An 11,540-nucleotide genomic window follows, 5' to 3' on the forward strand; every position below is an offset into this window, starting at 1 on the left:
AATCCCATGAAGTTATTCGAGGGCTTTTTCCCCTCCAACCCTTTGGGCCTTTCGGATGTCGGCCCAATCAGCACTTCTTCGGGGTTTGCTTGAATGGCGTCACTGGGTGGCGATCCCTATCTGACAAACTAGCACCCGCGACCCTGAACACCCGGTAGGTACGTACAGTTTACAATTTTTGGGGGGGAGGAAGGTAGGTACAAACAAAGTACCCGTCCTTGCCGTCGGCTTGCTGCTGACCCCACTTTTGCTCAAGTCAGCAGGTGAAGGCCGCCAAACCCAGTTTAGCCAGCCAAGCCCAGCTCCAAGGGACGAAATGCCCCGCGAGCGGCGGGCGGGATGTGACAGGCTCCATCCCCGACGGCGAGGTCCCCTGATTTTTTTTTTCTTTCTCGTGGTAGCCTGTGCAATTTCCAAAAAAGTCATCGTGGACACAAAAAAAAAAACCAAGGTCGAGTCACGTTGGCACGAGTCGTACCTGTCAATGATGTTTCCGTTACGACCGTATATTCTTTTCGTATCAAAAACCGTTCCAGTGGCAAGCTGCTCGAGTCTGGGGTTTCGGTGATTTTCCATAATCTTCCGTGTTACGCTGCCATGAAGCTTTCAATGCAGTCTGTACAGCTCATTTCCAAAGTCAAGGAAATTGCGTGATAGAGGCCTTGCTTTGATAGCCATGCTTTAAACCACGTACAGGTGGAGAAAAATTATATTTGTTCCAAAGTTTGTGATCCAACATGGGCCAGCATATTTCCGAGCAACTCTGCCAGTGTTGACGCGCCGTCAGAGTGGTCAGTTATTATATCATCGAGCCCGTTGATCGTCAAGAAACCACCAGATCCCAATTCGACACTGGTGCAGAAGCAGAAGACCGGAAAACTGTAAGTGCAGTCCAGTACTGTACATGATCGATACTTTTTGAATCAGTGGTGACCTTGCCTGCCTTCACCTCAATTGGGTCCCTTTTTTTTTTCTCTTTGCCTGCCACGCACACCTTTTACCCACCTTGCAGCACACAGTACCGTACCAGGACTAGGATAGACGCGCGAGGGGTTCCCCAACGAGGTAGCAAAGGCCGTTGATCGCAGTACGCAAAACAGGGCAAAGTGACCAATCCTTCTCCCTGTCTTCGCCCCGGTTTACAGGGTCCCCACCACTACGCCTGGTTGCCATTTTGGTGGTCCTGATTGATTGAGGGAGGGCATGCAAGGCTCTTTTTTGGCTGTGGAGTTTCGCTGGTCGCAATAATACTTTGCGTTGACGACCGCCCACCGCTCGTTCGTGGTATCTTGCGCTCCTCTTTCTCATTTTAACATCAATACAAGATTTTGATATTCTTTGTTTCTTGTAACCGTGGTATCTGGTTCACTGTCAACCAGAACAGGCTTTCACTCCACAAATAGCCTTGATTACCAGCCAAGACCTCCCAATTTCCGACCGACTTTGATCTTTGACCCTTTTTTCAGCCCTCCATCCCCACCAACCACCGTTCACGCGCTCTTTCTACTTTTTTTTTTTTTTTTTTTTTTTGTTAACCAACTCTCACCTGGTCGCACCCTGCAGACCGTCCCATACTACTACGACGCCACACGAAGCTACAACTCGCAAACAATTCCATACCTCAGATACCCAAAGTGCCTTACTCAGGCTCTCCTGCGCGGCGACGATAATAAGCTTTTTCAATTCCGTCACGATCCCGGCTTCGACAATTCATGCATCATTTGTCGCTGTCGCTCTCGAGTCCCAAAAAGTAGAGACGATCAAACATCGGCGTTGATCCCTGTTACCCCCCCCCCCAAAGGAAGGCAGGCACCGCTTGCATATAATACGACAGCTTTTCAGATACCCCATTCCGTTTCGAGCTCTTCTCGATCAAATCCTACACAATTATTCCACAAAAGAGAAAACGCACCTCACCATCGCCAACCGCGATGGATGTACCAGAACAACCAACACGGGCCAATCCGGCCCCCCCAAAGATGGACAGGTCCGACTCTTCGTCGGGCGACGACAACGCCTCTCCACCAGTCCCCGCCCCCAGCTTCAACCGACCCCGACTACCGAGCAGGAAGAGCAGTGGTACCATAATCGTCCCTCGCGACTCAATAGAGGCGAGGGAACCTCATCATGTGCAGTACGAAATGGATGATGGTGCGATGAGCCCAAGGAGGACGACAGAGGACATTGAGGCGCTTGGGAAACAGGCCAGGGACGAGCTCAGAATGTACGCCAAATTTTATCCGCCGCGACTGAAAATTCTCTATCCCGCTTCTCGACGTGATGGACCCGAGCTAACTGAGTATTCTTCTTTCTTAGGCACGCCAAGGCACTTCAAGATTCGCTCCTCATGATCTTCAACCGAATAGAGGCTGTCAAGGAGGAACACGACAAACTCGACAGCAACAACAAGTTCTTGCAAAAGTACATCGGCGACTTGATGAGCACGAGCAAGATCACTTCGACCGGCGGCCGCGGCAAGAAATGAACGCACACCCCCCTACGCAGGCCGAGCCGGGAGTTGAATGGGCCATTTGGACAGAGCACTCAGTCACACTTGCTGGGCCGCGTTCTGTCTTGGCGGAGGAGGAAAGGCGTCAAAAGGCGGAGTTCGTGCGATGACGAAAACCGACAGCGCACGGCTGACAAAGAAAAAAAAGTTCTTCCCGGAGATGGAATGAATTGATGCGCGACTATTTTTTTTTGCCTCGAAATTGCGTCATGTCAGCACCGTGCCACAGTCTGACGGACCGTACGACCACCGTCGACAATCCTCGATATTGATATGGCCAGCGTCAGCGTCTAGCGTCTTGCGTCAGCATTGATATCGACTTTTTCATGCGCTTGATTCAGTTGCACAGTCGCGACTGGGTACATCTACTCAACAAGGCGGTCACTGTATACTCGTATACTCTTTTTCCTTTCAGTGGCTGAGGCACAGGCTCCATTCCATGTTGACGCTGAGTGATGCAGTTGAGGCCATGGGGTTGACAGCCTCGGCATCCTGCCTTCATGGCGACAAGCAAAGCCACCAATGCATGTTACACCAGTCACCGTTTATTTTGACGTTGACAGAACCATAAAAAGAAAAAGAAAAAAAAACCGGGGGATGAGTGATCAGATTTTGGAATTCTTGGGATATATTCACTACCCTCTTGGGGATGCAAGCACCGACCGGGCTGTTTAGCACCCTTGGTCCTTTTACCTTTGGCTCCACTTCTAACTTGTTATATGAGACAGCACGCTCCAATGCGTCAATTTTGTTCTATTTCCTTTCAACACAGGCAACATTTTGTACGGGCGTTTATGGGATCTTGGGCTATGGCATGGCAAGGGTCATTGTTTTGGGCGTTTTGTTTTCGGCATGGCAAACCACTACTCATCAATGGTTTTAAGCTATATTATCCTTGACATTTGCTAATGTGTCAAGTCATGAGGACAATATTGAACCACATTATATGTATATGATGCTACTTGGGAACTACACGTGTCTTGCAACGACCAACAATTCTTTTGAACCAAGGAACTACCTACTTTCGTTTGATGACAGTGGCCAGTCCGCTTTTCTGGGTAGGATTCAGGAAGCCACTTGCGGTTATGGAGTATCTTTTTTATTTGCTTTTTTTTTTCGGAGTTGCATGTTTCGCTCCCAGGACAGGGACAACAAAGAACCAAGAGGAAACTTGCCTCGACCGGTCCAAGGATTGTTCGTCTGGTTTCTCTAGGGGTCTAGGTCGGATTCATTTGACTCGGGCGGCGTCACGACCAAGCAACATGATAACCTGGTTCGTACCATGGAAAGGCCGTGGTGTTTATGCCTGTGACAAAAAATCAAGGTCCTAACTAAATATAGTGCAAAAAAGGGCCGCACAGGAGGCATTGAGGAGATTATACGCAGCGGCTACCTATAGAAACTCGGTCAAGGGCCAACTAAGGTAATTATGCTATCTGATCTTTTGATGGCACGGGGTCAAACCCCGCGAGTGATTTCTTGGTTTCCAATTCGCAAGGTTTTCTTTTTTGTTTTCCTCTTTTTCCTTTTTTTTTTCTTCACAAAGTAGTTCTTTGTGGTCCAAGATAAAAAACCAAACAAACGAGGATAGCTTGCCTTGGTTGGAATCTTCTGTCCGCCTCATTACAACTCTGATACTCATGGCTACGTGGTAAAATGGCGGCATCTGAAGCCAAACAGGCCATCGGCGGGAGCAGGGGGGGTGGGCATTGCCGTGGTGTGGTATCGGTAGTGGGATATGCTTACTTTCTTGGTCTACTATGGTACGTGAGGTGAGGCATTCCCCTGCTCCGTTATATTTTTAAGGACCACTTGTTTTTTCTTACCTTTTCTTCACTTGTTTTCAGGGTCCGGCTTGTCCGGGCAAAAATACACCGCATCAGTATTGCGTAGTTCTTTGTTCAATTGGGGGCCACGATGGTGAGATGACTTGCACGGACGTATGGATCGCGTCGGGTTCCTTGATTTTTGTTTATTCGTCTTATTTGCCCTCTTCCTCTTCCTCCCCCTTCTTCTCCTTCTTCGATTTGCTCACCTCATGTTCTCGAAAGGGAACCGTTAAAAGCCTAATAATTTGCGTTTCCCCCGGATCTGTGGATTGTCGTTTGACAGGTGCGTTGAGATGGCCCCATGATACTAGACGTTTTGACTGAACTTTTTCTTTTGAGGGGGGACCTGCTGGTTCAAGCGGCCAAAAACAGGTTTCTGCCATCATACATGGATATTGCGCAGTAAAATAAGCAGAGAAAAAGATGACACGACTTGAGATGAAATGAGTCCGCCCGCAGATCCGTCAACTCTTTTGGGGCATATGCGACATGCGTGGCAGATCTTTGGAAGAGGTGTTGCCTTGATACAGTTTGGCTGCAAGGATGCAGCTCCTACTTTTAATACTTTGACCAGTCATCCTGCGAGCCTCTTGTTTATGATTCACGACACTACATACGGCGTGTTTTGCGTGTGGTGCGCAATAACAAACCCCCCCACGTGCAGAAAACAAGACGGTTGGGTCATGTTGGAAATAAAAGGCCCCATACCAAGATGCAGGCACAAATTGATGTAATTAGATTGCTCGGACAACCCGCAGGCTGGGAAATATGCATACAGTCATACACATATTACCGCTTTGTATATTGCTATTTAGTATGTGGTACCAATACACTTGGAAAAGAGGATGGGGGCGGGCCCCCTAGACTAGTGCTTGGAACAAATACTACTCAATAATACCAGTTCCAGTACCACTTCTGGGAATCCCCAACCTTCCTTGGACGGAAGGGATTGACGGGTTGGAGCAGGCAGGGTACATGACTCGAGCTGGGGAGAGAGAGAGAGAAATGCGGCGGCGGCCCCTGCTTTTGCTGCGACTCACGAGGCAACATTGAAAGCTTGTTCAAGGGGCATGCAGGTTTCTGTCTTTTTTTTCTCTTTCTTTGGGGCGGCGATGTTCCTGTCCTTGGTTTCTTGAGTGCCAGAGCTGCTTCGAAAGCGGAATTTACCGTCTATGGGGTTCCCTGTTTTTCTTCTTCCCGTCATCGCAGAGGCACGGACAGGGGAAGGAGCAAACAAGTGGGCAAAACTGGCAAGTGATGCGGTTCGTTCCAAAAAAAAAACAGGGTCCTTTGCCAAGAACAACGGTCCTGGGGCTTGTATACAGGTACGAAGTATGTACCACGAACATGGCCAGGTAGCGAACCGGGAAGTTTGCTCCAACGGATCTATGAATACTACTTACTATACGTACAGCGGTTCTTAAGATCTGGTTACTACTGTCAAAGTTCTACAAACTGACTACCACTAATAGACAAATTCCGTCGCGGTGAGGAGACCCAGGTACTTTCTAGCTAGGAGCACCTTGGCACATGAGGCTCAAATGGCTCGGACTTGTTTACCTATCTTGATTTTTCCCCAGCAAACTTGATACCACTGCCGTTGAACGATGGGGAACCGGCTCGTGTAGGTGTTTCTGGAAACTGTACCACGTAGCTCGCGTTGTGCGGAGGAAGCTCGGTTCGGTCTGGACTGACGGGGAGTTCGCAGCACCCCGGGGCCGTAGGGGTTCGCATCATATGGGACGACTGTAGTACTATTGGTGGACTCTCTCTACTATGTAAGTCGGGTTGTCCAATGTGGGCGGATTTTACCCTTCAAAGTTAAGGGGCTAATTCCTTTTACCAAGGCAAAGGTACTCGCACATGATCTTTCCAGCTGCTTGTTACTACGTATCCTGCCGATTACTAATTTACTTACTTAGAAACTCCGTTTCCTATTTTGGATATTTTTTCTTTCCTGGAGATATATATCCCCAATTTTTGACGGTGTGATTGAGGGGTAAGTCGTGCCAAGATCAACTCACAGCACGGGAAGGCGATCGAGCGAAATGCCCGTTGGGCATCAGTTGTTGCGAAAAGAAAGAAAGAAAGAGTCTATTTAGCCAATCAATTGCATGGCTTTCGTCATGGTAAGATATCTTTGGTACAAAGAAATGCCGGCTATTGGGAAATTTCCGATGTCGAAGCGGACCGGCAGAATAGGGGCTGCAAAGGCCCGTATTTAGGCAGATGCCGCAATGGCACTGCTCCGAGACTATGTTCTCGGCAGTCATATTTCGGGATTAATATCGAAGGAACGGCAGTCAGACGAACGGGCCACATTGCATGAGACACGTTGATAGATGGCGTTGCCGGCAGAGAAGTATCAATAAATAGTGAAAATGATACTATTGGCAGCAACCACCATCACAGGAGACGAAGTAGACCTGGTTCTCAACACTTTATGCCGAGTCGTAGTTTATGTGATTGAATGGGCGACCAGTCTGCTCTGTGAACATCTACCGTGTACAACTGGACCAGGGGAGCATCACCATGGCACTGCTGAAGCAGCTCGTCACCCTGGGTGCTGCACTCGCCTCGACAGCATTCGCAGGCAACAGCGGGAACAAAGCATCAGTAGCAGCAGAGCATGTACTACCACAGGTCCCAGAATACCTCTCCAACATCACCGAGCGAGCCCTGTTCCATCCCAAGGGCTGGTACGACCCCAAGATATGCACCGGCGACGACGACAAGTGGTGCCTGTTCACGAGCCGGGATGTCGCCAACGGCAGAGGCCTGGCAGTGATATCAATGCCCAGCAACTTTCAAAAGATTCGGCACCTCGAGGTCATCATGAACAAGGCGCAGACCAAGGCTTCTGGCCTGCTCAGGGAGGAGGAGGTCGGACCGGGACGCATCGGTATTGTGGCCACGGAACAGATCAAGCGCGCAACCAAGCTGATGGAGCTGCCGCCCGTTCTGATGATACACAAGACGTTCCTCAACGAGACGGACGAGTCCACGCAGGAACACATGATCTCAGCTGCGCTGTCCCTGCTGCCGGAGAAGACACGAGCGCTGGTGGAAGCCGCCGCGGGCAAGTCACACCTCGCCGTCAAGTCGGACGTCAGCAGCAGCAGCAGCAGGAGCAGAATCGCAGCGATCCTGCGAGCCCATCCGCTCGAGGCCAGCACGGGCGCCACGCACTGGGACGGACCGGAGCACGGGCGCCACCTAGCACTGTATCCCGAGGTGGTGGCGCTGGCGCACGACTGCCGGCCCAACGCGGCGTTCTACGTCGACCACACCGACCACAGCCTACACGTGACGGCGGCGCGCAGGATGCAAGCGGGCGAGCCGCTGTCCATCTCGTACGTCAACCCGCGGCTGGGGCGGGCGGAGCGCGAGGCGGCGGCACGGAGGATGTGGGGACGGCCGTGCGGCTGCGCGGCCTGCACGGGCCGGGGAGGGAACCTGCAGGCGCTGGCTGGGGCGGACGCCAGGGCGGCGGAGCTGGCGGGGATGGAGGCGGAGCTCAGGGACGCCGACAGCGCGGCCGTCACGGAGGAGATGCTGCAGCGCTACGTGCGTCTGATGGAGCAGGACGGGTTGCAGAGCAGGATGGCCGATGCCTACGAGCAGGTGGCGTACAACTACGGGTACCTGGGGCTCGAGGAGAGGGCGAGGAGGTTTGGCAACCTGGCCATCCAGGCGGCGACCATCGAGCAGGGGAGGGATTCCAACGACGTCACTGCCTTGAGGGTGTTTGTCAACGGCGTGACGGAGCATTATAGCTGGCGGTGGAAGATCAAGAGGCGTGGGGGCTGAGAGGGTATGTGGGTGTGCTTCAGCTTCAAATGTGTTTGTTGGCTGGAATAGCAAAAGACTGCTACGATACAATGCAGCGTTACAGGAAAATGCAAGAGGGTTTTTTCGCATTGATGTTCTCAAGTTGTTGCTGTCACCAAGGCTTTCAACTTGCGAGCATCTCTGGCTTCAAAAGAACACTTTGCGTTTTTGTTTCCTACACATGCAAGTCCGACTAACAGACCAAGGCGTACGACTAGAAAGAAAATCAGCGTCGAAAATAACGGCTGTAGAAGTTGATGAGCATATGCACGCTGGCTACAGTTACATAAGTGACGAAGAGAACTCCAACCCAAGGTACGGTGAACAGACTACTTCTAGGGACTAGCGAATGTATACCACTACTTTATAGACACTAGCGTCAGATCCCTGCGCTTCAGTTCTGCTTCTGGGTCTAGCCGTATAAGCTCCTGTTGACAAACGAAAAACTAATGCCAAAGCCCGCCGTTGCATGCATTCGCCTCCATCCTTCCAATAATATTTTTGCTACATATATTTCACTGTTTAGTAATTATATTGGCGGAACTTTTCGACGCATCGCGTTTTTAAGGGTCCTGTCGGCCTCCTGGCGGTCAAGTTTTTGCCTCCTTGCAGAGTTTCAAATATTAAACGTTTCCACGTTGGCCCAGGGGCCACATCCTTCGCCCAAAACATTTGCTTCTACAACATTAATTTCTTTTAGCTTTGATTTGTTATGGTTTTAATAAAAGGCACATTTCATCCATGTTATCTCCAAATTATGTTGAGATGCAAGACACGATTAGGTTGCAGGCCAAAGTTTTCAAGTGATGACGTACACAATACTGAAGCAAGTATTGACGCAGCCACATTCAGGGGCTGTGCCACGCGATTATTGGTGACCATTGAAGTATCAGGGGAAAAGTGATGTTTAACAGATGCTGTCTGGGGGGTTGAGCTCGACTAAGTACTAGCTTTCCGCCAAGAAAGTGTATACTTATGTAATGAATAAGGGAGCACATGGGCGGTCATGCAGCCATGAAGATTGCTACCGTAGATCTAGACTCGTCTAGACCTTATTCATCCGTTAACGAACTTTGTTGTCGGTGTCATGGGGCTGCAATATCTTTCCAACGATACAAAGGTAGCTGATTCTCCCACTTTTGGCATTCTGAGAATGTTGCGCTCAGAGTAAACCTTCTCTCAATGTATAGAGAGTCATTAATCAAGCAATGTTTCCAACATCATTACCCACCGAGCACGCGTGTGCCCGCCACGTCAGCAACTCCATGCCAGGCACCTGGCCGCTAGACAATACTGCTCGATCTCGTGAAAACACAGGTATGCTCTTCTCTACCAGCCAGACTACTGGGTCTAGAGGCTTATTAGCTCTGACATGACAGCAGGCGATGGAGGATACAAGTGGTGGAAGGCGGTCCGATTGAGACAGAAATGGTCAACCAAACAATTATGAAGAAAGCGATCGGTGGCACAGAGCCTTCTCTGAGTCGGTCTGGCTACATTGGATGATGGATGGGTCGGTTAATAAAATCTCCAAGAAATTGATGGCAAGAGAACCAAGGATACTAACATGATGAGATTGGACGATAGGTCTGATGGATTTTGACAGCAAAGAAATTACTACGGAATTTGTCGCCTGATATGACAAGGCCAAGAATTTATGGGTTACTGGGATGAAAACTTGTCTACACTCTTGTTAATAAACCCTGTTTCAGAAAATTCAAGTAATGTTGTGGTCAGACCATGTAGACCATAGATGCACAAGAAGAACTGCCCAGAATCTCATGCAGAATTTATTATTTACAGGCTTTATTTATACCCTCTGTCGCCTGTGAAGAAAAAAAAAAGATTTCTGATAGAAATTACAAGATTTCCAACATATAAAGTTACAGAGAGAACGGAATCCAAACAAGTACGAGGTAAACATACAGCCAAGATTTTGTCGTCAACGCTTCGTTAATTGTGCCCAATGATGTGATCCCAAGCCTTGCCCAGCGCAAAGTCGGTAAATTCCGAGTGGCGGTAGTTGCTCTTGACCTCGTAAGAGCTGTGGGTCTTTTTGGATTCTTCCCAGGCCTTCTTGGCCTTTTCCTCCTCCTCCTTTGTCATCTTGTGATTGTCGTCGCCTCCCTGGTGGATGTCGCTGTTGCCGCCGGACTTGAGGCCGTCGACGTACTGCCACTGGGCCACGAGGACCTGCTGCTGGGCGTAGGCCCTCAGCTCGCCGGCGCGGGCCATGAGGGCGATGATGATGTCGACGGGCTCCTCCAGGTTCCAGGCGGTGCGGACCAGCATGCGCGCGGCCCCCGACAGCGACACGAGGTAGCCCGTCGTGCAGACGACGTTGTTGGCGCGGTAGACGATGCGCTGCCCGTTGAGCACCCGGCTGAGCGGCTCGTACCGCCAGTTGTTGTGCGGCGCGTCCGGGTCGTCGTACACCACGTACGCGCCGTCGCTGCCGCGCCCGTCCGCGCAGTGGCCGATCGACAGCAGGTCCCACGTGCCGGAGCGCGCCAGCCACGGGTCGTCGGGGTCCTCGCCCAAGGCGGCCCGCGGGTTTTCTTTCCGCAGCAGCTCCCGGAACGCGCCGTTGAGCCGGCCCATGATGGGGCGCAAGTTGACGTCGAAGCCGGCGTCGGACTCCAGCACCAGCACCGCGGGGATCTGGTGCTCCAGCATGTGCTGCCAGACGTTGGCGTGCGCGCGCCAGCAGCCCCTCTCCGTGTCCTTGAGGCGCGTGGGGTTTTCGGTGGGGGGCAGGCCGCTGCTGCGGAGCGTCGAGACGTCGACCGCCGGGAAGTGGGTGATTTGGATCCCCGAGAGGTGCGACTGCAGCGCGATGGCATCGAAGCGGTCGTGGCGGTGCGGCAGGTTTATAAAGGCGATCTTGTCGACGCCCAGGGTCCGGTTCGAGGCGGCGTCAAAGACCGCAGAGGTCGTCGTCGGGGATATCAACGAGGCTGGAGGGTGTTGCGGGAGCGACATGGGAAGCTGCTCCTTTATCCGCGAGGCCTTGTCTTTGATGACGGCGATCATGGCATCCCTGTGCGGCCTCGGGATGGTCAAGTATGTCACTGTGAGGGAGGCCAAGGAGATGGCGGCCACGACGAGACATATCAACTTCCTGTTCCCGTAAAGGGACATGGCTGGTCCCCTCTCGGAGATCATTGGTGATGCCAGGTCCGAGTGACTGTTCAGGTGCACCCGGGGTTTACTATTATATTATTGAAAATTGAAAAAAGGGTGTGCGAGTCCAAGTTATCACGTATGGTTTGTGCGGCTGTCATGCACAAAACCAGCAGACGACCGTTGCGAGCAGTCCCCAGTAGATGATGTCGTTGAAACGCCGTGACGTGCGTGGGAGGTTCAAAGCG

The 11,540-nt window shown here is 51.3% G+C and overlaps 3 protein-coding genes across 3 annotated transcripts; 2 read left to right on the plus strand and 1 right to left on the minus strand.

Moving 5' to 3' along the window:
- The first annotated feature begins 1,321 nt into the window (after positions 1–1,321).
- MGG_02117 (uncharacterized protein) lies at positions 1,322–3,547 on the plus strand. Its single transcript, XM_003708840.1, has 2 exons — positions 1,322–2,224; positions 2,317–3,547. Exons 1-2 carry the CDS (start codon positions 1,932–1,934, stop codon positions 2,483–2,485), a joined length of 462 nt encoding a protein of 153 aa, XP_003708888.1. The 5' UTR covers positions 1,322–1,931; the 3' UTR covers positions 2,486–3,547.
- Positions 3,548–6,870: 3,323 nt separating this feature from the next.
- On the plus strand, positions 6,871–8,148 carry MGG_02118 (uncharacterized protein; the record flags this gene model as incomplete). The annotated part of the gene is made up of 1 exon (XM_003708841.1): positions 6,871–8,148. The coding sequence occupies one exon, from the start codon at positions 6,871–6,873 to the stop codon at positions 8,146–8,148; it is 1,278 nt and encodes a 425-aa protein (XP_003708889.1).
- A 1,974-nt stretch (positions 8,149–10,122) lies between these two features.
- On the minus strand, positions 10,123–11,334 carry MGG_13711 (uncharacterized protein; the record flags this gene model as incomplete). Its single annotated transcript, XM_003708842.1, has 1 exon — positions 10,123–11,334. One exon carries the CDS (start codon positions 11,332–11,334, stop codon positions 10,123–10,125), a length of 1,212 nt encoding a protein of 403 aa, XP_003708890.1.
- Positions 11,335–11,540: the final 206 nt, after the last annotated feature.

Source organism: Pyricularia oryzae, chromosome 1, assembly GCF_000002495.2.
Source record: "Pyricularia oryzae 70-15 chromosome 1, whole genome shotgun sequence".
In the NCBI taxonomy this organism is placed as follows: Eukaryota; Fungi; Ascomycota; class Sordariomycetes; order Magnaporthales; family Pyriculariaceae; genus Pyricularia; species Pyricularia oryzae.

Coding starts and splice junctions, on each gene's coding strand:
- MGG_02117 (XM_003708840.1), top strand. CDS start 1,932: ATGGATGTACCAGAACAACCAACACGGGCCAATCCGGCCCCCCCAAAG. Junction 2,225..2,316: donor GCCAGGGACGAGCTCAGAAT/GTACGCCAAATT, acceptor CTTCTTTCTTAG/GCACGCCAAGGCACTTCAAG.